This window comes from Anomalospiza imberbis, chromosome 3 (genome assembly GCF_031753505.1).
Source record: "Anomalospiza imberbis isolate Cuckoo-Finch-1a 21T00152 chromosome 3, ASM3175350v1, whole genome shotgun sequence".
Classification (NCBI taxonomy): Eukaryota; Metazoa; Chordata; class Aves; order Passeriformes; family Viduidae; genus Anomalospiza; species Anomalospiza imberbis.
The window spans coordinates 52,570,746-52,596,212 of record NC_089683.1 but is presented as its reverse complement, the minus strand read 5'-3'; the positions used below and the strand labels follow the sequence as shown (position 1 = coordinate 52,596,212).

Here is a 25,467-nt window from a genome sequence, read left to right as displayed (position 1 = left end):
CTGACTGAGCAAACATACCCCTTTACCCCAAGGAATTCTGCTGTATTACAGGTGTCCTGCTTTCCAGAAGCATCTGAAAAAACACCATTGCTGATGAGCTTTACAAGCCACTTGACTTCAAAACTTTCACAGTTTAGCACTGATAGCAGGCAAAGCAGAAAGAGGGGACATTATATTGTCAGTTTGAATTCTTACTTCTCAGGTTACATGTGAACAAAGATGTTACTCCAGTTCTGGAGCCATAGTTTATTTACTGTAATTCCCCAGATTAACTTGAACTGAAACAAAGGTATTTTAATAGTGACTTAAAAGTATTTTGACAAATTAACTTTAAAATTTAATTCAAATTAATTTTTCAGGGGACCAACTCAGACAGCAACTACAGAGACTTTTGTAAGTTAAAGGTTAATTTCCCTCTCCTGCTGATTCTATCTTAAAAATGTAAATGAGGGAACTAGATTTTGTGACTAATAAGAATTAAATGGTTGCTTTATTTTTTTTTTTTTTTTGAATCAAGACTGTTGAATTCTCCTCTCTCTTCTCTAATTTACCAGCCCAATTACATTATCATTCATCCTAATGGTAATTCTGTAGAATCGTGGAACCTATAAAAATCCTAGATTCAAACCAAAATTACTTCACATTCCAAAAATAAGTTAATTTTTATTGGTAGTAAGAACTTCAAGGAGATGCTAGCAATAGCCTTTTATGTTCTACCATTCATATCAGAAATATCCACCTCTTAGAAACTGCCTGCCATCCTTCTACCCATGCTTTCCTAGAAGCCTCCCAGCTCCAGTTAGTCATGAATTACACCTGAATCATTTTGTCCATCTACCTGTTCCTGCTCCAAATTCTCCAGACATACTGTCCTCTTGAAACATGAAAGAAGTTGATAAGGATTTATTATCTTACAGACAAATGCTGCAACTACATGCACTTCATATTTGCTTCTTCAAAAAGCAAACCATGAAAACATTTTAGTCAATCCTCATCTGCACATATAACTGTCTTCAAATGCTGCAAATCTGGAACAACCAGCTGTATTCGCCTAGACATTTTTATTGCAAAAACTTTTTTTTTTCCAGTGAGTAAAGACTTGATTAGAAAAAAACAAAGTAAAAGGGCTTGAACTCCCTATCACATGCTTTGCAGACTGACAATGCCAGGTGAACTTTGTATCATTTGGTCAGGCTGCTTTCAAGCCTAAGACATGACATCTCACCAGATCAGCTTCATCTCCAGTTCACACGGGCATGCCTCCGTGCCCTCCAGATAATCCACTGACAGAGATGGATTACAAATCTATAGGTTGAGAAAACGATCACCGATGGCTCGGATATCACGAGTGTTCCTGCCCCACTGATAGCACCACGGCACACAGGAGGCAGCTGGGGGAACACGTGGGGCCAGGAATGCCACTGGCTGTGGGAAGCTGAGGCCGTGCGGGGCCCGGTGCTGTGTGACTGCAAGCTCCCCTGCAGCATGGCCACTGCAAGCCCAGTTTCTGCCTCCAAGCATTCAGTCAAAGCTACAGGCTTCATTCTGCACCCACGGCCTGTTCAGAACCAAAGATGTACACCCACCTTACAGGGGAAGGTTAGCCATTCAGAAACCCAAGAATAGCTTCCAGAACAACAGGGGTAAAAACTACACACCAAGGGCAAACACATCCAGTTTGGAGTCTTAAGGAGGACAACTGATGTAGCACAGTGGCTATTTCAGACCCTCCTTTTACCCCCTCTGCATATTACATGCCCTCTCATAGAAATCTTCTAGGGAAATCACTGCCAAGAGTTCTGAGGATGAGTGGCCATGTCTCCTCCACCTCTGAAAAAAACCTGCACAGCTTTATCACTTTGTATACAAATAAGGACTCTCCTCCCTCCAGAGGATGAGGATTAATTTGCAGAGTGCTTCCAAAAACTATGCCCTGAATTATTTGATAATGCTTATATGAATCAGAACAGATAAGAAGTACACACTCCTTTATTTGCATTGACATGCTTGCTCTTAAATTTCCGCTGCTGTTCAAAGCTTTCTGAGCTAGAGCAGCTACGTGGGGCTTCCTCAGATAGTGCTGCTTTTGAAATCTGTGGTAAGATAACACCAACATGGAGTATTTCCTTGGTTTGCTGTACTGTAAAAACACTTGTGTAAACAAAAGCGTTTTGTTGCCAACATACCAAGAAACTGTAAAAAATAATCCCTTGAAACAGTACTGGGGAAAGACAAATAATGCTATAAATTTTGGTAAATAACATCCAATAACATAGTAAATTTGCACTTATTAGCCAACTTACTCTAGAACAAGACCAGCACTTTTTGGACAAGTCTTGTTGAGAAAAATGGTCTATACTGACTCTCAAAATAGTGTATAGTAAATTTGAAAAAGGCTGTATTAAGAAAAAAAAGTCAAAATAAATTACGGATACAGTTAAAAAGTAGCATTTCTTCAATATTTCCATACTGACACACAGTCACAACATGAATCTACAATTAAGTATTTGGACTGTGTGTAACAATTTGATTATTTTACGTAAACACATCTTGGAGAGACCAGGTAAATATAAGTGATTCCTATGAGATGTGCTAAAGGTTGTATCCTACTACAGGAAAAAGTAATCAAGTTTAAGCTAACAGTCCCTGCTATATTGAACTCACAAAGGATTATATTCTTTCAAATTACTTACCCAAACCACTGAAATACTCATATTTGCCTGAGGATCTGCCTCTTTTGTCACCTGCATGCCCAGAGAAGATAATGCACTTGATTTCTCCATGGTACAGCTAAAAAGAGTCAGTGTGTGTATGTATCTGTAGGTATAAATAATTATCTCCAGAAGCCATCTGCACAATGTGGTCACAGTTTACACTGTAATCAGTATCACACTTGGGAAGTTACCAGTAATATTACATATTACTTCAGTAAAGAAACTACCTCTACTTAAGTTTCTACCTTTAATTTCTATTCATTTCAGTTTTAGTGTAGAGATAAAATACTAATATCTTTAGACACAATTTAATATTGACTTTCCTCAATCTGTTTGTCAATTTTGGCTGCTGCAAATTTTCAACCAAAATATGAAAGATGTTAAAAATAAAGTATGTTTTCATCAGAAACATTGCTTCTGTGGACCTAGAACATGGATAAATCAAATAGTGTGTTAGAAATTATTTTTTTGTCACTCTTTATTCTATTTGGAAATAGGTTTCTCATCTGATTCAATGTTATTTTATATACAGGTTTTGGAGGGAGGGAGGGAGGGATGGGAGAGAGAGGCAGAAAAGTATTATAGCTAATCCCCCTGACTTCAAATTGTTAACTGTTGGAATGCTTATCCCTACATGCCCAGACAACTACTGAAGATTTGATGAAGAATACTGCTTAAGATGTTTTTTTTTTTTAACTACCCAAAGATGTATTTTTTGAACTAACTGCCAGCTAAGTGATACTTTTGATTATTTGCAGGTTATAGATTTGATTTAAAAATAAAGTATGATGAGAGAAACATTTTGGACATTGTAGGCAGGAAGAACGTTTCTTCTGAAGAAAAAAGTATCAAGAGTTGGGGTAAAAACACAGTTTAATACAAGGTTGAAATCCCTCTTCAATATTCACTTACAGTGCCACATTACCAGGAAGGACTTAACAGAGGTTCTTTTTCTGTGCCAGTTTCATAAGTTTCCATACTGCCTCCCACCAGGTAGGAGGTTTTATTTTCCTTTGATTAAGAAAAGAAACCTCATGTATTTTTTAAATTAGCAGTCAAACTCATGCAAACTCATGCTTCAGAATTAGTAACACGCCATGTAAGTTTTAAGTGTCCAGCCTTTTCTTTTGAAGATGGTGAAAATAGTTGAATATTTAAACATGGCATTTTAAATTTTAACTTATTCATGCTGAATGTTAGACTTAGCAGTTTTAATTCCTTTCTCTTTCCAGCTATCAGCCTTCTCACCACTCCTGGTTTTCCACATTCATGTATTTTTTTGGTCGGTCCACTTTCTTAATCTTTTGGACAGTTTATTTAAGTTACATCATTCCCATTGTCATACAATCTGACAAGTCAAACAAATCAAAACAGATTGTTCCTTTCAGAGTCAGAAGTAGTAAGTATTTTACTTTAAGACTTCCCAGAAAGTGAATATTTTTAGAACTGACTCAAATCTATCAACTCTTACCAAAAAGCAAGCTCCAAAAACTCTGTTAAAAGGTCACGTGTGCAGGACAAAGGTTAAACAATCAGCTGCTGTTTTCAGAGCTTTACAATTTTGTTCTGTGTTTTGAAATCTTTCAATTTTAAGCTATGGCATCACAGGCATTTCCTTCTCAAAGACCAAAATATGACACTTAGTGAACTGATGAACATTTTCTTATTTGCACAGTGCAAGGCTCCAAGTATTACATATACTTTGTATGTTTATAAGTAAATCTTCCCATTCAGTATTAATTTTCTACTAAACAGTCCAGTTTTGACTTACTACTCTGTTGGTAGCTGTGAAAAAAATTGTGAACAAATTTAAGAGTGGCCTTCATTAAGGGCAACTGGGGCAGGGATGTGCAGGTCTGTTGCACCTCATCTGAGTAGTGGGAAATTCTTCTCATCTCCAAAGGGATCTATGGCATTTTTAGGGTGTGGAACTGCATTTCAGTGTTGAAAACTAATAATGAGAAAGACTTCAGAGAAGGATCCACATTGGAAAAGACCTCTGAGATCATCACCTCCAACCTCCGATCACCATCTTGTCACCTGACCATGGCACTGTCACATGCAGTCATTTCTTGAACATCTCCATGGCTGGTGACTCCATCACCTCCCTGGCAGCCCATTCCAGTGTTTAACAACCCCTTCTGCAAGGAAATTCCTCCTGATGTCCAGTCTGAACCTTCCCTGCAGTTTGATGCTATATCCTCTTGTCCTGCCACTGGCTGTCTGGGAGAAGAGGCCAACCCCCACCTGCCTACATCCCCCTTTCAGGAGGTTTAGAGAATGAAGAGGTGCCCCCTGAGCTTCATTTTCTCCAGGTTAAAAAGGAGGCTCAGGGGAGACCTCAGCCACCTCAGCCACTCCTCACAGGACTTGTGCTCCAGACCCCTCACCAGCTCTGTTGCCCTTCTCTAGACTCACTCCAGCACCTCCAACGTCCTTCTTGAAGTGAAGGGCCCAGAACTGGACACAGCACTCGAGGTGTGCCCTGTGAAGTCCCACCTCAAGGTACAGCTTATGAAGTAGTAACATTCGATCCTACAAAACTTACAGTTTTGCCAAGTCTTAGTTTCCCTTAGTTAACTTGTTGACAGAGTATTTCCAGCCTTACTCAGACACTGAATACACACTCAAACTCTCTGGAAAACCTGACAAAGGGCACTGAATTTCCCTAAAGCTTTCCATTTCTTTAAAGCTTTATTTTAGGATTAATTTATTTTTTAATTAATTAACCCAAACATTTCTATGATTCATCAAAGCCCCCTCTTAATAATTTCCATAATATTTCTTTACATGCAGATACTCTGCAGAATCAGTGCAGGAACCAGCAAAAAAATCTGACCTGTTTTTCTCAATGGGTCATTAACAAGAAACTGCACAGCAAATGTGAATTTCATTTCCAATGCTGAGCAGAAGCTACAAGTATTTGTTTTAAATGTATATTTGAACAGTTTGAAGCCACTACCTGCAAGCCAAGGGAGAGCAGCTCACCTTGCATTTTGGACACTTCTGGGCATTCCTCTGCCCGTGTTCGATTTCGTTGGCCCAGTGACGTAACAGCTTGTCTCCCTTCTTGTATTCTTTGCAGTTAACGCCTTCATGCCAGGGAGAGTGGCACTTGAAACACCAGACAAATTGGCAAGATGGACACTGGATCTGTATGAATGAGAAAACACCACACGTTTGCAAGCTGGGTGCTGATACAACTAGAAGGCCTGTTTTAAAACCACTGCCTTTCAATTAGGAGAGCAGCTGCCCAGCAAAGATCTAAGATCTTTTGAAAGCTCTGTTTTAAAAACACAAGAAGTTGTGGAAGCTAGCTTGTTCTTTTCCTTTTTAAAAAAGAGAAAATACAGAAGTAATTGCTAAAGCTGGGAAAGGCCTCCATCAAATGAAGCACAAGTAGCTTGGCTTAATCACAGCCACTACTTCCCAAAGTGATTGTGTGGGTCAACTGACAAAAGGCAGGGTCCAGAAAGCTTATTCAATTGCCTCCAAGACATTTGTGAAAACACCTGAAAATTAGCTGACAGTTTTCAGTGCAGTGGATCTGTCTTTCTCTAGGAATAAACTGCACTGCCAAGGCTATTACAGAAAGTACTTGGTTTTCTGAAGGGGCGCTACAGACCTCAGCACAGGTTATGATGCTTATATTAGAAATGGTCCTGGGAAAAGGAGCCATGAGCAAGGCTCTCATCCAAGAGCCACAACTACCAAAGGGAAGTCAGGCATCTCCTTTTGCTTTTGATTGCGTCAAGGCAAGCTGAGCCTGTGCCAAACAGCCCACTTGCTACAGACCACACCTAATGGCAAAACCCACAAGCCATACTCAAACTGAGAAAGGATCTATTCTTTCCACTCCCTCAGTTTTAAATAATTGTGTCAAACAGGTATCTCATCATCACATCTTATTCCACAGCCTGCTTATTTTTTTAATGAAAAGCTAAGGCAGCTGCTGTGTTTGCAGGATAATAAACAGAGGCACATTGCAGCTGCTTATCTGACAAAAGACAGACCTCCATCCTGGATCATAACTAAGGACAGCAAGTACTAGAAGACACCTTAATCTCAGGCACATCCAGGCTTCTGACATATGCTCACTTCGGCTGTGTTCAGCAGCAAAAACATCTCAGCCGCTCAAGTGACTGCTGAGCCCTGTCCACCATCTCCAGCTGCAGTCCATGTCTGGCACTGCCCTGGATTTGTACCCAGCAGATGGATGGATCTGAGGAATTCAACCAGCCAAACCAAGCATTTTTGGTTATATCTGTGTCCAGACCAGATATAACCAAAACCACAGAAAAACCAAATCAAACCACCAAACCACAGAAACATTTGTGCTGCATGGTATGGGGGTGCTTCTCAAGAAACTACATCATGCGAAGTCCCCAAAACATATTTCTCAAGTTCTCACTCCCACCAGGTGCTGTGCCCTCCTGTTGAGTCATGACAACTGGTGTTATGTTTCCTTGACTACAATTAAGAGTCCAAAGTAGGTGCTCTGATCTCCCTTACATATTTTGCTGAGGCTAGCCAAAATTATTTACACATGCAATCACTACATCTCATTTAAAGAGAAACAACACATTAGAACTGAAACATGTGGATTACAAACATTGTTAGTTTTTACCTGAAAACTCATCCAAGGTCATATTAAACAAAAGCAACACAAAATAGTGCCCTTTCTCAAAATCTAATGAGCCAGTGGCCAATATACTGGATCAACGAAAATATACTAACTTGTATCTCTGCTTCCCAGATGAATTCTCCTAATAAAACCAGCTTAACAAAAAAGAAATTTCCTGATCTGAGGAGCCTAAAGAATGATATATATATATTTCTACTAACCAAACTAACAGAGAGCACTGAAAAATATTTACACAATACATTAAAAACCAATAAGCACAAGACAGTCATCTAACCTATCCTAACCCATATCTCTGTATCTTTTTCCCTTTTTCTCTTCCACTCCCTCCCTGCATTGAAATAATGTCTTTCAACAACGCAAGTCACTGTCCTACTGCTGGGAAGACAGATTATAGCAAGCCTCATATTGAAGGGCTCAGTATTTGTTATGCCTCAGCCAAAGATGGAGCTTGTAGCCACAAGTCAATGTTCTACAACCTGAAAAGTTTTATCAGTTGCAGTATTCAGACATTTGAGACAGAACATGGTTGTTAACAAGTACAAACCCAAATCAACAGGTCAGGAAGTTAAAGCTTCTTCCTTAAAAAAAAGGCAACGTAATTTAAAGCACAAGTTCCGTGGGTTGGTTTTTTGTTTGGTTTGTTTTTTTTGATGAATATCTGACAAATTATTTGTATACTCTATCTTTCTATTATAGCATGTACATAAGTGAAAGTAATGCAGCAGCCACCAGGATATGTATTTAAACTTAAACACACACACTGACATCAGGTGTTTCCAAATACATTAATCAGAAAGTACTGAAATACAGGATGAGGCTGTAACCGCAGGAACTCAAAATAACATTTCTTACCACAAATGGCCCTAACTGAACTAGTGAGAACTCTATGTTTCATCATTACAAGTTTCCTCTTCACCTGTGACCCTGACAGCACGTTCCTCAAAACTGAACTTGTAAATAGTTTTTGTATTTTGAATGGGCCATTGCACTTCTCTGTGGGTTCAATGCTTCCTGAGCATAACTGAAGGAAGCAAAGAAAACTGTATGCTTTAAGTACTTATGAACCTTATTTTTCTTGGAACTAGTAGCTGCAAAACAAACCCCTAAAACCATTCAAACTTGGATGCAATGTGATGCCCTTTAAGAAACAAAGGGAACAGGACAATAAAAGCAGTCTTTCACATTCTTATTCAACTTTTTCTCTGTTTTTCTGAAATGAAAGTCAAATGTTATTTGATTCATGCTTCAGTAGTTTTGCATGAAATCACCATAGCAAGGACACAGAAATGCTATCTACATATGATTTTAAACCAGTACAATATATTATAGTCCAGCAAAGACAAACTACATCTGCAAAATGAAACATTAACCTTGTGTTTTTTCAAATATGTTTTTTCTCACACAAACATTTTCCCACTTATTTTATGATTTCTATTTCTGTTGATTAAAATTGAGAGAATGGACATATACACAAACTTCTATGCCACCTGGGGATCAGCCTCCCTTGAAATAGAAAAGATTACACAATTCTGTGTTCTAACTCTTTTGGTTCTCAGCTTTCTGAAACACTGACCTTTGAGGCTAACATTTTTCATTTTCTTAGCAAGCCTCTTTACTGCAAGCTCCTTTATCTATTAGTTTCCTCACCTCACAGGAGAAGACTTTTCAAAACTGATAGATAATTTCAACACAAAACACTACTCAATTGTGACCTGATGATAGCAAAACTGACTGCTCATAAAAATATTCCTATAACCTGAAGGTAAAAAAAGCTTAGTGGGATTTTATAGTGCTTGATGGAACAGTAGTTATATAACAGAGTGGCCAAATTAATTATGCTATTAACTGATTACATGAATTAGTCTCTAGCTGCAGACACTGTCACTTGATTTGAAAATAAATATGGGCTCCAGCCAAAACATATTCCTTCTCTTCATCATCAACCCATCCCCTCTCTTGAAAAAGCTGAAAATAAACAACAACAAACCAAACAAATTTGTACCCCATTAGGGCTGATCTTTGATCCAGCTCCCAGTGTGACACCAAAACATCAACATAAACAAAAGCAGGCTGGCAGGATTGAGCTACTGAGAGAAGGAGGGAGAGCACAGCAAAATCACATCAGCAGCAGCTGAGGCTCAAGGTAGACTGAAGCTATGTATAGCCATGAAGACATCTGCCACTTAAAGTTAAATTCTGATCCAAAAGTGGGGAGCTAACAGATCAAAGCATCTCTGCTGGTACAAATTCCTGCTAGTTCTAGAACAACTTTCAGAAACTCTTTAGTAGTTAAAAAAAAAAAAAAAGATAGTTTGTGTAACAATTGCATTGAAAAAACATTTACATTTGCAAACCCAAGCACTCAAGTCCTCATTTATGTAATGTGTATCTCTTGACAAAAGTGAACAAGAAAACTCCATTATGAATCTCACAGAGCAGAGTATTGCTTCTCCATGGCAAGTAACAGGTCAAAAAACTAACTGGCAAAAGCCAGAGCTTCTTCACAAAACAAGACTTCTTACTCACTCTTGTGAAACCTTTACCTGTTCCATGCACAGGAACTCAACCAGCAATTTTTCAATTTTTGCCCATTTCCACTGCTCTTTTGCATAACAGCTCTGAGCAAAGGTCTGTTAGGGTCTTGCCTGCAACCACATTACACTCTCAATTCAGGATGTATGAGAGGGGGCAAGGAAATTTTCAGAGTTAATGCTGGATCCATTTGTGATAAAAATATTTTATATAGAAAATTAAATAGTTCTATTGCTGTTCTGTATGGCTATAAGTGGCACTAATGGTAGAAGAAAGGTTTGGATAAGCAAGCTCTCCTTTTCTTCCCCTCCTTCTTCCTCAACATACATGTTAACTTTCTAGGCTTAGTACACCAAGACTTGAATCTCAGCCAATTGAACTGCTGGACCTAGCTAAATCAGCTTAGCTGACACAAATCAGCCAAAATAAGAAAAATTACTTTATAACTTTGCTGCCTCTTTAAATTTCCATGTTAAAATTTTAAATACTGTATAAAATTTTAGAAATGGCATTAGCATTTTTAAAGCATCAGTTCAAATAAACTTCAATTTCAGAGTGCTTTCTCCTTGCAGTGTATAGGAGAGTGAGTGTACTGGCTGTGCTGTGATCCCACCAACAGGCTTGTGCATACGTGTTCCCCACACGACTCAGATCTCCTGAAGCCAACACTTGCAGTGCTGGTGCAGAATTCATCTGGTGCAACTGCTGCTTATATTACTGGCATATGAATAGGGCAGCCTCAAAAGCCTCCAGTCAGATATCTTCTATGCTAAACACAAAAGAAAATGCATCTTCGCCTCCAAACAGGCTAAAATACAAGACACAATGTGTACATGAAATCACATGAGAACCTAAGAAAACAGGTAATATTGGTCCACAGCTATGTGTGTATGTAAATTACCCACATATACTCCATGTCATATACAGTCATCTTTTTAAACTTACTCCCTGCAACAAAACTTCTCCTTGTGCTAATTCTTAAATCACTAAAACTGTACTTACATTAGAAAACAGTTGAGGTTCAAGGAGTATGCTGAAGCCCTGTGGACCGCAATCATCCATACTTCTTGTCAGCATTTTCCCAATTATATTTCTGACTAGCATCAACTAGACATTCTTGCACACAACAACGGGGCTCAGCTCAAAGGATACATTTTGCCCGAGTCTGTTGCCAGGAAATTTAAACTCTGCACATCACAGGTACACACACTGAACCACCACATGACCAGTGAACTGCTCCTGGCTTGCACTATGCATCACACAGTCTCCCATTCTTTCCCATTGTGGTTTGTAGGGCAGTTGGGAACATTTTAACTGCAGCATTTTAACGCATAAAAGAGCACTGATTGTGCCCTGAGGAATGTTCTCAGATCTGGCAGGCCTGTGATACAACAGCTGCACCACCAATGACCCACACTTGTGGGACCCTAACAGCCTCTGACGCCTTAAGACAGAAGGCTGCCAAAGCATCACAAGCTCTGATCTACCCTGGGTTACACCTGATGTGTGTTGATGATGAAGCAAATGGGTGAAGGAGAATAACTTTGGGCAGAAGGAATTTTACTTGCAGTTTCAGATTTTTTTTCACCTCAATGTAAGATAACAAAAATTTGAAAACACTGAGTCCAACAGAGTGTGGCATGTAATTCATGCCCTACACAGATATGCACAAATAGCTCATAACTTAGAATTAGCTTTACCAACCTTTTAACTCCAATGAATACACAGCCTTCCACCTTTTAATCTTCATACTGGGCTGAATCTTACGCTGTGTAATTAGGGCTATCTAAACAGTCATCTAAACTCCTACTGAGAAGAACTGGTTTGTCCAGGAAAGGTCAGCTCAATCATGAAATTAACCACAACAAATCTAATAACCAGATGGAAAACTATCACAGAACATGGTGCTGTAGACCACTGTTGTCTTTTGGAATTTAGATGGCCTTTCAGCAGCTCAAAGCTTATTCCAAATTCTTGCTTTATATCTTTGATTAAAATCACAGTAAAAGCAACTCTTCTATGAAAAGAAATGCTGCAGAAATGGCTTTCCCCCCGCCACCCCTCTATTTCTCCAAATTCTGCATTGTGAATGATGAGACTACAGTAATGTATAACCTCTGGTAAGGGAGTGGAGAAATCAGAATCAACAAGCAGGACAGACAACAGCTCTATTACTAAGGAAGAAGCAAAGCCAACAGCCTAACATCATAGATGCCCAGAATTCACTCACCCAGAGTTTCAGGGAAAACTTAAAAGTTGTGTGTCTAAAATTATCGGTTGTAGTGGTAACTCCGCATTCCCAGCCTCTTCTGACTGTGACCATATTGTTTGCATGTCAGAAAGAAAACACTCCTTAAATTAAAATGTATGTTAGGACAAAATTATGCCACCTACCAAAAAAAAAAAATACAGCAGCTGAAGAGTTCAGCTGCTTGAATTGTTAGAAGTCATTTAAGTATTTAATCAGTGATGTACTACAGGTTCATATTCCTAATTACAGCTTGCACACAGCTCCAGTGAAACAAAAAAGTTCATTTAATGCTCACCAAATGCTGTCCTACTTTTGCAGTGCCATCTAACCCACAGCCCCGGCAAGCATGCTCACTTTGTATTTGTTCTCCAATTTGGCAGGGGTAGGAATGTGGCCTCTCCTCCGGAAGGTTGTAAAGTGCTTGCACTGAGGGCATGGCTTGGTGCTGGAGTCAATGCGGCTGAGTTCCAGGAAGTATTTATACTTGATGATGTCATCATGGGGCAGGTTATAGAGGACAGTTGTTTCATCCAGGTGTTCGCTGCACTCTGTGATGGGGCATTTTATATCCGCTTGTCCCAGCTGCACCTACATATGACAAAAAAAGAGCTGTATGACCTTCTGACTGGGAAAGTTAAGCAAGCACTGGTCAATTTTGTGAGGAAAATTAACTTCAAGTACTGTAACAATTCAGAGACCACCCAGCATACCGTCTTCAAATTATTTAATTTGTCCTTGGTGGAGTTACACCAAGCACACTGCAATTTTTCCAGAGAGCATTTTCAAATCCAAACAGAAAAGCTAATTACCCTGACAAGTGCATTTATTATACATATTCTCTCAGTGTATGTACCATGGCTACATACACCACAAGACCAAACACAAGTCCTAACTAACGATGTCCACCCCAGACTTTGGGTGTAATGGTTAGTGCACCACAGTCAAGGCTCACAAAGGCTGTGAGAAAGCAGACAAGGGAAACATTTGCATACTGTTGCACTGCAAAATGACCTGAGAATCACAACACAGAGAAATTAAATTCGATTTAGGATCAGCAGCTCTGACTCCAGAACCCTGAGCTGGTTCCTGTTCAGTACTCTCAGCGCCTCTACAGTCTGCTTTCAAGAAGCTCCTTACATGCCGTACTGCACATGCAGAAAGTTTTAGTTGAGCTTGGGGCTGATCAAGCCAATACATTTCCCCAGAACTCATGAGTTGAGAGTTTTAAAAAACACCCACCCCAACAACAATATTAAAAAACCTTAATAAAAACCAAACTAAAACCAGACAAACAAACAAGCTTGAGGTTAACAGGGCAGAAACTTTTGCCAATCTAATGAGTCCTGATGGTCCCAAGCTGATCCATATGTTCAGATATCCACGTGTTTCTTGAGCTCCTGCATCCAAGAACTGCACTGGACTCAGATCTGCACCCTTCACGCTTGGCAGGCTTTAACTGCTCGGACTCCATGCCAAAACAGAAGATCCTACTCGGTCTGGGAGCACCACAGTTGCATTTGCTTGGCAGTGAGCCCAAGTTAATAAATGCTGCTGGGTCTTGAGAATCTGCAATGACCCAGCTAGAGCATGTTTGTGTCTACCACAAGTGATTTTGAACGAGTGAGTTTTGACTGCACAAATGCAGCTGACCACCAATTTAACTCCTTCCTTATTGAGCACCTCCATGAAGAGACAAAGGGTGCAACCAGCATCTCTTTCCAGGAATTACTATTTGAAGGTTGGCAAGTTTGATTTCCCCACACTGCTTCTTCTTTAACATCCTCAATTAGAGAAACCTGCTGAACAATACACTAAAGACAGAAACGCCTCAGATTTGGATGCAGATCTTGTTACTGCACAGTGGTACCAGAAGACACAAGGACTCTAATGCAGTATTTAAGCTAAAAAAGGAGGGCAAAACCCTAAAAGTAACACAACACAACCCTGTCATTGTTGCTTCAGCAACTGAGCCACATGAACTCTACTGAATGATAATTCAGTCAGGAACCAGAGGATTAGAAGAGTCATAACAACATGGTATCAAACCTAAGATTTATACTGATTAAAAAAAAAAAAATCCTACTGCACCACCTCTGTTGTCTCAGCAACATAGCTAAAACTCAGGAAAGTAAAGAGATTAGGTACATGTTAGAGATAGAAATGCAGGGTGTGGATGGTGGCAGCGAGTCTCAGACCAGACAGAGCAAGGTGGAGAACACCTCAGAAAGCGTTGGTGCCCTGAGCAGCCTTGGCTCATGGCACAGGCAGGTCAGGATGGAGGCAAATGTGTCTGCAGTACGGAGAGGCAGCTCCCCAGTAATACACCCATTCTTAGGAGGGAAATTCCCCACATTTCATTGCCAGCTCTAAAAGGTGAGCAGAGCTCTGCCACATGCAAACAATGCCAGGCTCAGTTTGGCTTTTACACAGACAAGTACAAGAGGAGTGTGTATTCAAAGACATTAAAAAAAAACAACCTAAAATCCCCCAAACCTCACATACTACATGCTGGGGAATGCCAGCATTTTATACCTGTAGGACACTGATTCACCTGCAGCAGGATGTAAAACTGTAACCAAGCATACGGACCACTGGACTGTTCTCAGAAGAATCACCCAGTGCATCAAGGAGCTGTACTTAAAAAGCAGATGACAATCAGTACAGCACTACAGAACACAAGCATGCTGAACTAAGAGAACAGTTTGCTACAGAAACACAAAAAGCATTAGGATTAGCATCAGCTTTTGTTTTGACAATTATAGGTACACTTTAGAATCGAAAAGTCTCAAATTAATCCTACCTATGTCTACTACATCATCAAAAAAAAAAAAAAAATTAAATATGGGAGGTATTAGAAGAGCCATATCTTTTTGCCAGGAGTAAACCAAGCTACAACGGAGTAGCACTACATAATGAGCAGATGCATTATATCTGACAGTACTAAGGCATTGCTTATATATTAAATGCTAGTTAGAACAAACCTGCATTTACAAAACCAAGGAATATAAAGCTCAACATTTTCTGTACTTCATGCACACACAGAATATGATTAATATATGTGGTAAGAGTGAGGTGTGGTTTCAGTGTTAATTTTGAAAATATGTTTTACACCCACTTGAAATAAATAATTTTTAAGCTCTGTAATAGTTTCAGCTTTTCAAGTTTGGCAAAGACTGAGCCTTTTCCTGTGTTTTGAATGGGACTGAAATGAACAGAGTTGGCCTGCTTATTAGTAGTAATTTCAATGGAGCCTTGTCCTACCAAAACAGTCCATCTTTGTGCACTAACATCAGCAATTGACGGAAATATAGCTTTAGAAGTAGCCTGTCAGGCTACCTGCTGCCATGGACTCAAGACATGCTACAGAACGAGAAAGGAAAAACAAAATAAAACAATCTCTTATGACACTGGTACAAATAACTAGTTTTATTATTTTCCTTAATTTTCTTTTTGTTTTGCAGAGTCTTATCCCTTCAATATCAGCTTCTCACAATGCCAACTCCCCAAGTTTTAAGAAAACCACTGTGTATTAAGAACTTTAGAGCCCTCAGTATATAGAACAGCATGGTGTACTTTCACAGCATGAGGAAGGACCCATGTCTAAGAGCAGCTGAACTGCAGCAGTGTTAAATGTCAAGCAGCATCTAGCTCTTATACTCAGTTGTGTTTCACTTCTGTAAAGCATCTCAGGGGGGGATACTCTGCTTACAGTTCAGAAGAAGAAAGCAGGCTCTAGCTCCTTTCATCCTACAGAAAGATAACATTTAAATTATCAGGAGAACAGTATGTACCTCCTCCTGTCAATTCCTGACATTTTATTTTAAAAGTATTTTTATTGGCGGGTGGCAGGGAGGAGAAAGGGCTGGGGGAACACAGACAGGACACACACATGGACTGTACACTGATTTACTTACAGCCCAAGAACGCAATGATACCACCAACAGGAAACAGAAACAGATGGCATGACACTTTAAGTGAAAAAAAGAAAATAAATTCCACAACCTGAGCCTTCTTTTAAAGGAAATCTTTGTTTCACATTTTGCACAGAAAGCAAAGTTCAAACTAAACCAGAAAGCACTGATTTATTCCTGTCATTTGGCCTGCCCCAGGCTGGATGTAATGTGACATTTGCAGGCTGTACTTGCGCTGCTGCACTGCAGCTATATTCCTTAAATAAGGGGCCATTCTATTTAAAAACATATATCTACAAACAAGCATTTTCTAACTGAAGCTTCACTCTTAGTTCAGAGATGCACATGCTTAATTGCTCTTAATTCTTAAGGCTAAAAGTGAACACGGCCATGCCAAAAACACACTTCTGTAGAGAAATTTAATTTCTATCAGTGCGGCCACATTGTTCCTTGTAAATTACCAAGAAAGTTATGCGTTAAAAAAAATATTCTGGAAATGTGCAGATGCAAGGGAAGGGACAGTCTAGTCTAGAGGACTTTTATATTCTAGGTAAAGAAACAGCTGGATTAAAATTCCCTTTATTTATAAGCCAAATCCTATTCCTTTCTAGTTCACTGGAAACATTTCTTTCATTTTCATTGGCAAGTTATAGAGCAGTGAAGAATTACTTTTCTTGTACGTCTGGAAAGTGTGTCATTGTCAATTTATTTTCTTTAAAAAAACAATAGTAGTTTATGGAAAATACTTGAAGGAATCACCACTTTCTGGGTGATTCAGAACTCCACAGTGGCAGGTGCTAGCCAAATGAAATCCAAGTAGACATGATTCAAGAAGTGCAAACCAAAGACAGTTCAAACTTTTATTATACATTCTGCACCTGCCTTTATGGCATTTTAGTGTTTTTAGTACTAACTTCATCAGTCTGGATCCCTGATTTGTGCCAGTGATATCCTGGCATTCTCCACCAAAATTCTTTAAAAAAAAAAAAAAAAACAAGAAACCTGTAAAATACATTCTCTTTTTCAGTTCATTCATCCTCCCTCCTTGTTCTCAAACATACAGATCCCCAGTGGTGCTGCAAGACAAGCAAGAATAAACTGCTAGAACTTAGAGTAATTAGATCAGCAGCTATTTAGGTTGTATCACTACCACATAGAAAAACATCTTCTGTTTTGTGTGTGTCACCTCCTTCACAGAACATTTTCACACAACTTCTTGCCTGTTGTTCATTACTTCACAAACTATACTCCATAGGGTGTTTCACTTTTACTCCCTCTTTAATTCATTTCTCAACAGACTTGCAATAAATTACTTCCTGAATGCCTGTCTCATTCCGTTGCTCCACCATCTTCTCTGACAACCATCTGTAACATCACTCAAGAGTCATCACTCCTCTCCTCAGGAGGGAAAGGCTTCACTAGCCTTTATCAGGGCATGTATCACTGACCTCAAAAGAATCCCGAAGGCGTTCAAAATAATATATTTGATCTGTCATTAAGATCATCTAAAGGCTATTTGCTATTAATAAAAGTTGAACCAGAGTCTTTTCTATTGTGTCACCAGCTCAGGTTCATGAGGATGCTCCCCTTCACACGTCCTCCGAGTCTTTGTTCTCCTTTCACAAGTATGGCAATTGCGGATGCAGCCATGACAATGACATGGTGATTCCTGCTCCACATAACATTCAGAGAGAGAGTCACTAAAGTACAAACACTGCAGGCTTAAGCAGACACCACATCTTCTAGTTTTCACAATAATTTGTTCTGAATGAGTTCTGCATTACTTACTACACTGTCAACACTAAAAAAGACACAAAAAAAAAAGCAAAGTCTCAGGGCCTTTGAAGTACTTGCTAGTCCCTCATCCTTCAGGTGAAAGGCACTCAGAAGTGAGAAGCTGGGAGAGAATCTAAGTGTACATAACTGCATCCAACCACCACCAGCACATCAAAGGTCTGACCTTTCTGCTCCAAAAGCAAGTCTTCTGAATGCTTTAAAAAGCATATTTGAACACAGCATCAACTTTAATTCTCAAAGGTTATCCAGTTTTTACAACTGGCCAGAGGCCGAGATTCCAGTTCCGTTCATAACTCTGAGGACCACTGTCAGGAGCACACTTACACACATCCATGTCCCCAGCAGCACTGTGGAATGGTGCAACTACACACCAGCGAGGGTCACAGCCAGCACCACCTGTGTGGGAAGAGACCAGAGTGGCTTTAGCCCCAGAAACAACCCAAAACTTTAACTGGCAAAACTCTCCTAGGCTGCCTGGAGCAAAATCCCACACCATTTTGTTTGCCACCTGTTCAAACTTCTTTTTCACTCCACAGTCACATCTACAACTCTCCTAAAAAAACTCTGAGGATAAACTAGAAAGATATTCTTCAGAATGGACCTAAACTCCACTAAACCCATTTCTTAAATGCCTCCTTATTTGCTTTCTCATTTCATGACATGGCGACACATAGCTCTACTCCTTTTTTCTTCCACAGAACTAGATGTTACCTGCTCACATGGATCTGGTAGTAACAGAAACATTCAGATTTTACTTGTCCTCACCACACAGGAATAGGATTTACAGAAAATTACTTCTAGAAAAACAAATACTGAGATTCTCCTTTGCAAGAAGCGAACAATTATCAACATGGAGAACTCTCCCTGTCTGTTCATCTCATGTTACTTCACTGAGTGAATTAAAAAAGGAAACAATTTTATCTCAGCAATGCATTTAGAAAAACTGCACTGCATTAAATCATGCCTCTGCCTGCTACTACTCATCAATCCTAGTGCACATCACCAGCAAGCATGGGGAGGTTATCTGCTTTCTCTTCTAGTGTTCTGAAACCCACAACGAGCTGAAACCCAGAGCAGAGGTAAAGCTTAGTCCCATGCCTGGACAAAACTAGGGCTGGTACACCTGGAATGGCTGCCCATTGAGCTGGGTCACTCTCTGGCAAAGAGGCATGCCAGAGTTAGACCGACTGACTAGCTAGAGACTGACTAACAGAATGCTTCATCTTGCACTCTCCAGAGCTCCCAGAAGTTGTGAAAGTTATCTTTCACCTCTCCTCCCCACACGTGTGTGAGGGCAGAGGGAGGGGGAAATCCCAGTGGAGGAAATTAACCTGGGAACAATAATGGCAGAAACCGTAAACTTTGGAAGAATCTAACCCAAACCCACAGCCCTCTCAGCATTCATTAAGGGAAGAAGGAAAAGCTTTCTGATTTTGCCCAGGTGTGCTTATTACCTATGTAAGTATGCTTATGCTGGTTTTTCTATTCCTTAGAACACATATTCACTTTTAATAAAAGATCCAAAGATGCTCTTGAAAGAAGAGCTTTGAGGACAGCAGAACAAGCCAGATACCTGCCCTTTCTCAGCTGGAAAAGAGAGGCAGTTGCTCCTGCCTAGGAGAACAAAAAAACCCATATTAAAGGGAGCATGGTGCAGGAATGGATTTCAGAATAGAAGCAAGGGCCAGGAGACCATTCATGTACCATGATAAATTTAAATAACCTGGGCATTTCAGGAGTGAGCCCCGCTTGGAGGATCTCAGTAACATTAGCAGATAAAAGTAGCAAAGAAGTGATACTTTTGTTGCAATGGTAATGGTTTGTTAGGCTTCCAGGATGGTATAAAAACATCACAGCCAAATAACACAGAACTACAACAAGCCAAGTCTCACAGCTGATTTTTGTAAAATAAGATAAAAAGCTATCAGTTACCTCTTTAATTAACAGTCTTAAATTCAGAGGGGGACAGCCTGTTCTCCTATAGCCAGCATAAGACTTGTAGAAACTGTCATCTGTGTTTGAATTTGCTACCAGCCAAACCTAACCCAGGTATATTCTGCTCATCTGAGTTCTCTGTTAAGGCATAAACTGCAAGAGCCCATGCTTATACAATGGGAAAGTGAGGAGGGTACAGGTTGAACACAATGGGATACAGACACCATAGCAGCCACTGACCACTCGCCTTCCCCTGCCACTGGGCAGCAACCCTCACTTTCAGCACACCTGAGCTCCCAAAAGCAAAAAAGTCATGATGTGTTCACTATAATTCATTTAAATATTTACCCCAGAAAATAAATTAGAAAGAAAACAAAATAACCTAACTCCCCCAAAATCAAAATCCAATTTTCCCAATTAAGGATATTAAACCTAAGTATGCTCAGTTAGTTCAGCAGGTAATTTTTATGTCTATGACACTCTCCCACAGGAACAATGCTTAAAAAAGTACATAGCTGTTTCCTTGTCTTGCTTAAAACAGAAAATCATCTACAGTCAAACTCCAACCTCCACCAGGTTCAAGCTGGATTAACCCAGGTTAAAATCTATTCCAATGGAATAATACGGTTAACTATTAACAATAACCAGTATCACAATCAAAACCTCTCACGTGCCTTTCTTAAAGATGGACAGAAAGTTAATGTCTGCAAGATGACCAGCAGGCTGGAGTACCTCTCTGATAAAGGTAGGCTGAGGAAGTTGTTCAGCCTGCAGAAAAGAAGGTTCCAGGGAGACCCTAGGGCAGACTTACAGTTCCTAAAAAGGGCCTGTAAGAGAGCTGGAGATTTCCTACAACTGCATGGAATTACAGGACAAAGGGCAATTGGCCTTAAAACAGAAAGAAGGTACGTTTAGATCAGATGTTAGGAGGAAATCCTTTACTGAGAGGGTGGGGAGATACTGGCACAGCTTGCCCAGAGAAGTTGTCAGTGTTCCATCCCAGGAAGTCTTGAAGGCCAAGTTGGACCAGATACTGGGCAAACTGGTCTAGTGAGTGGCATCCGTGCCCACAGCAGAGGGCTTGGAACTGGATGATCTTAAATGTCCCTCTCAATCCAAACTATTCTATGATAAACTGTTATAGAACAATGAAAAAACATGGTCCCAAGCTTCACTTGGAATCACCACTTTGGTCTTCAGCTGGAGACAAGAAAAATCCATAAACTGTGAAAATGTATCCTACAGTTATTTATATTGAAAAAGACAAGATCAAAAGTTCATTCTTCTACTATTCTGCTATGTAGTAGTCAGGTTCCCCACGAGACATGAAACCTGGAATAGGCTCCTGAGCTCCCATTTGCTAAGCAGTATTTTATTTATTTCAAATAAAATAGGGTAAATCACTGCATATTTGCACAGCCTATTCACTAAACTGTATTACTGAACCTCTAATACAGATAAGCCCAACTGATATCATCAGCAATAAGCAATCAAGCCTTGGTTTCTCCAACAACAGCTGTTATGTTTTATTGTTGTACCTACAGAAACACTTCATGATGTTTGATATTCTTCCAACAGAAAGTGGCACTTAGCATAAAATAAGAAAAGCTCTCATAATCAAGTAAAGGAGGTAAGAGAAGTACATTCTTGCTTATCTCATTATTACATCTCAAAAGACGACTACAAAACCTGACAGTTGGCATGGATGTGGGTGAATACTTAAAAACAGCAAGAACTTTTAACACAAATGTCTCAACTATTCTCTTCACCAACCTGATCATCTACATTCCCCAGTCCATAGAAAAAAGGACACATTTTATAGCTGTTCCTAAACTGTCCTGCTTTCCTTCAGAAAGACACCTACAACTAGTTTCCATGCCTTTGCTAGTTTTGAGTTTTCTTGTGCATGTAGTAATAATCAGTATTTTCATGCTTGACTATCAGACACAAAGCCAAATTGTGTCCTCTTTACATGATGAATTTAATAAAGAAACAGCAGAGTTGCATAGGTACAAGCAAAAGCAGAAGAAAGCCTGAAAAGTATTTTTCAACTGGCAGGTCATTGTCAGGAGTAATAGTAGACATTTCTCAGATTCAAGGTATAATGTATGAAAAGGTATAATGTAATAATAAAATACCAGCACTTGTCTTCCCCTACAAACAAGGTAACATGAATAAACTTCTTTGTATGATCAAGTTGTTACAAAAGAGCTAAGTTTTGATTTATAAATAATTATTTTGGTCTGCCTTTTCAAAAAGTAACCCATCTCATTGTACCAGTACCAAACACAGCTGGTTTTGATGAAAAGCTGTGCTAATAAAAAGTACCATGAAGTGACAGAAATTGGTAACTTTTACATGGCTTCAATGATGCATGTGCATGCTGACCCATTTGCAGGAATAAATCTAGGAAAGGCTAATGCAGTACAAACTTTCAAGCTTCTCCCCACATGCCATCACTTGGACAAACTGTAGATACTGTGCTATAACTCCAGTGTCACACTACTTCATCAAGTTTTCTCACAGTGCATTTTAAGTTGAAACCACATTTCGATTCACATTTAGTGCAATGATGGATACAGCCACCACAGGGAGCAAACACACAAGATAAACAAGTGCAAACAGTACCGCCTTCTCCAGGGAGCTGAAGCAAAAGCTTAAACAGTGATTCTGATCCATACTTGAGGAAGCAGAACTGAAGTCAAGTGTCACCCCAGCTGGGAGCAAATTACCCATCACCAAGGAGTTAAACTGTTACCTAAGATACCTCAGCAGAAACCTATAGCACAGAAGGAAAAAATTATCTTATGAAAGTTGAAAGTACAATTCTGTCCCATAATTGATCTAATCCTATACAGTGCTGCACTCACCTGGTGCACAGTAATTTTTAACAGCTTATTAAACAGCCAAGCTGTCAGAATTAATTCTCCTGATGATCAAACTCTGCCTGTAATTCTGAGGTTGTTATTGTGTCAGGTCAGTCTACCCAAGAATCTGACAGAACAGGGTCCCCACTGAAGATGGAACTTCAGCTTGATTAAAGGACAGTTTGTGTATTAATTGCTGCAGGCCTTTTTTTCAAAAGCAGCTAGAATCTTTATATCATAAAGCCATTAGAAACAGCAAAACAAGGGGAGAAGCAGACAATACAGGTGTTGTATACTAGGAAAATCAATCTGTGACTGTGTTTAGAACAATATATTACACTTACCACTTTTCTCCTAAAGCAGAGAAAACATGAAGCAAGTTCATTTAAATTCCTAAAGGCAGTACTATCAGCTGACAAGGCTATTAACATACTCATTTTTGCATCAGGTTTACAACAGGAGGAGAAACTACAACTTCCTATTTTTTACAAATTCTCTTTAGAAAGACAAAACAAACCCACTTCTAGTTATCTCAGCTGCTGTTTATAAATATAAATCTATGTTTAACAGAAAAGGATAATATAACATGACCTTTACTACAAACCTTTCACTATTTCAAAATATTGATATGTATTTGACAAAGATGTTGCAAGGTAGTGTTGTGCTCCAAAAGCCTGCTTTTATGATGAGGCAAAAATGAACAAAGGTAGAGTATATCAAGTGCCCTGGGAGACTCAGGGCTAAAATTGCAGTGTTGACAGTGAGAAGGAGATTTGATTTGTGCAAAAGTACCACTGTGATCAGATAAGGCTGTGGAAATACTTGCATGCAGGGAAAAAAAAAACAACAAAAACACCGCAAGATAAAGAGAAGTTTCCTTTCCCTGCCTTAAGTTTTTATTCACTTTGAGAGTAACAGCAGTCCCAAAGAGTGAATGAATATGGAAAGGTGGATAACTGTTGTTATCACTGAGTTCAGATCCCTGCAATCATACTTTTTGGTTGGCTAGAAAGAATCACCTGGAATAGAAAGGCAAAAGAGGACTCCTACCCACACAGACTTCTCTTTCTGGATGATATGCCAGGCTTACTCTGTATCACCAGTTTAACCCAATGGCTCCAGTTAAGCCATCAAACACCTACATGGACCTGAAAGGTTTGGGGTGCAGGTCCACACAGACCTCTCCCATACCGGCTGTTGCCAGTATCCCTCCCCTGGTCTCAGACCCCTTCAGCCACTCCATCAGGTCACAGTCAGCCAAGACTGATATTATCTCAGACTCCACCATGACTAAAGGACAAAAAATTATGGAAGAAGTCAATGTAGATTTCCCTTCTTCCTCTCTCTTTTAGAGAGCGATTTCAAGGCTGCAAGGAGAGAAGTTTCAGTTAGCTAACACAGGAGACTGAAGTGTTTTTAAATTAAGTTTGCTAATTGATGAAGCAGCTGAATTAATTCCCCCTGTGACACATGATCACTAGTCCACAACCCAAGAGAAAAGTGGGAAGCACACAGACAAGGAGAGACTCTTGCAGAGGTAGCAGGCAACCAGTTATCTTACCTGTCATGTCAATCTACACCTTCAGATCAAGTACCAAGCACATCTCGTGTTAACTGCATTTACTTTTAGGAAGCTATAAGCCCAAAATATGTTTAGCAGCTCCTCTCAGTAGAAAAGAAAAACTTAATGGCAACTACAGCACCAGGGTTGGAGGAGTGCACTTGATCACTGCCTCCATGACAGCCTAAGCAGCAATGTTTTCTGCACAGGCGCCAGAATTTCTGTTCTTCAGAAAGCAGCCTGTATTTTGTTATAGCTAGGTGATTATTAGGTTTATGAGTGCTGAAGTATATTTTCCCATTTTGCACAAGTACTTAATATGCTCAGCAACATGCACTAACATCCTTCACTGAGCTTCAGGTCTTAGCTCAGCATCTGCCCTAATATTCACCCCACAGCCCTTCAGATAGTTTTCAAGCTTTTCACTTTTGTAGGCACAATTCCTGCTCTCCTCTCAGCTGTCTCCCTGAAGGATACAAGAGTCTTGTCTGTAAAGCTAAAGCAAGAGGAATTGTTATGAAGTAAGTAGGTTTTTCAGTATGAAGAAATACATGACTTGTAATGAAACAACTCAAGTTAATAGGTAACCTCAGCAACTTTGGACCAAGAAGCAGAAAGGAACTCTACCAGTAATTGTCTCATATGCTACAAAACACGGTGAAGTAGCCAATCAGAATAAAACAATGATTATTAAAAGATCTACTGTGAAGAGGACATCTCATTAACTTGACATATACTGCAAGAAGTTTTTACTAAATATGTTTCACTTTTCTATTCCAAGAGTAAATATGTTACCTCTGGAGACTCCAAGTTAAAAATGGTTATGGTAGGAGAAACTGCTTACAATCAAAAGAAAACCACTATTTTTTATTTCTGTAAGTACTGCTTACCTCTTTATAAACAAAAGCAGTTCAACCTTGTCTCAACATCACCCCCTGCAATAAACCAAAACCCAAAACCAGAATAATCAAGGATTATTGAGTACAAAGGTTTGAAAAATGATGAACAGGTCATTAGGCACCTGGATACTCCACATCTGCCAGTGTTAAACTTTTGTGGGGCTGCAGAAACTGGTTTGTCATACTGAATTTTTATAGAAGCATTTTTGCAGTACGAAAAGGTAACAGTTTTCAAAGCAGCACCAGAAAGGACTGGGAACCAGGAGATGGGCAGGTGAAGTGAGGTGAAGAAGGTATCAAGTCAACTTACATGCATCTCCACTTTTGAAGCTACAGACTCTAGTAGTAATTGAAT

General features: G+C 39.6%; 1 protein-coding gene across 1 annotated transcript in view; it reads right to left on the bottom strand.

Annotated features, from left to right (window-relative positions):
- RNF217 (ring finger protein 217) overlaps nt 1–25,467 on the bottom strand; it is a 66,244-nt gene that overhangs the window by 21,036 nt on the left and 19,741 nt on the right. The window contains exons 2-3 of the mRNA XM_068184380.1: nt 12,497–12,730; nt 5,703–5,867 (exon numbers count right to left, since the gene is read on the bottom strand). Coding sequence (XP_068040481.1) covers nt 5,703–5,867; nt 12,497–12,730 — 399 coding nt within the window. The remainder of the gene's footprint in view (nt 1–5,702; nt 5,868–12,496; nt 12,731–25,467) is intronic.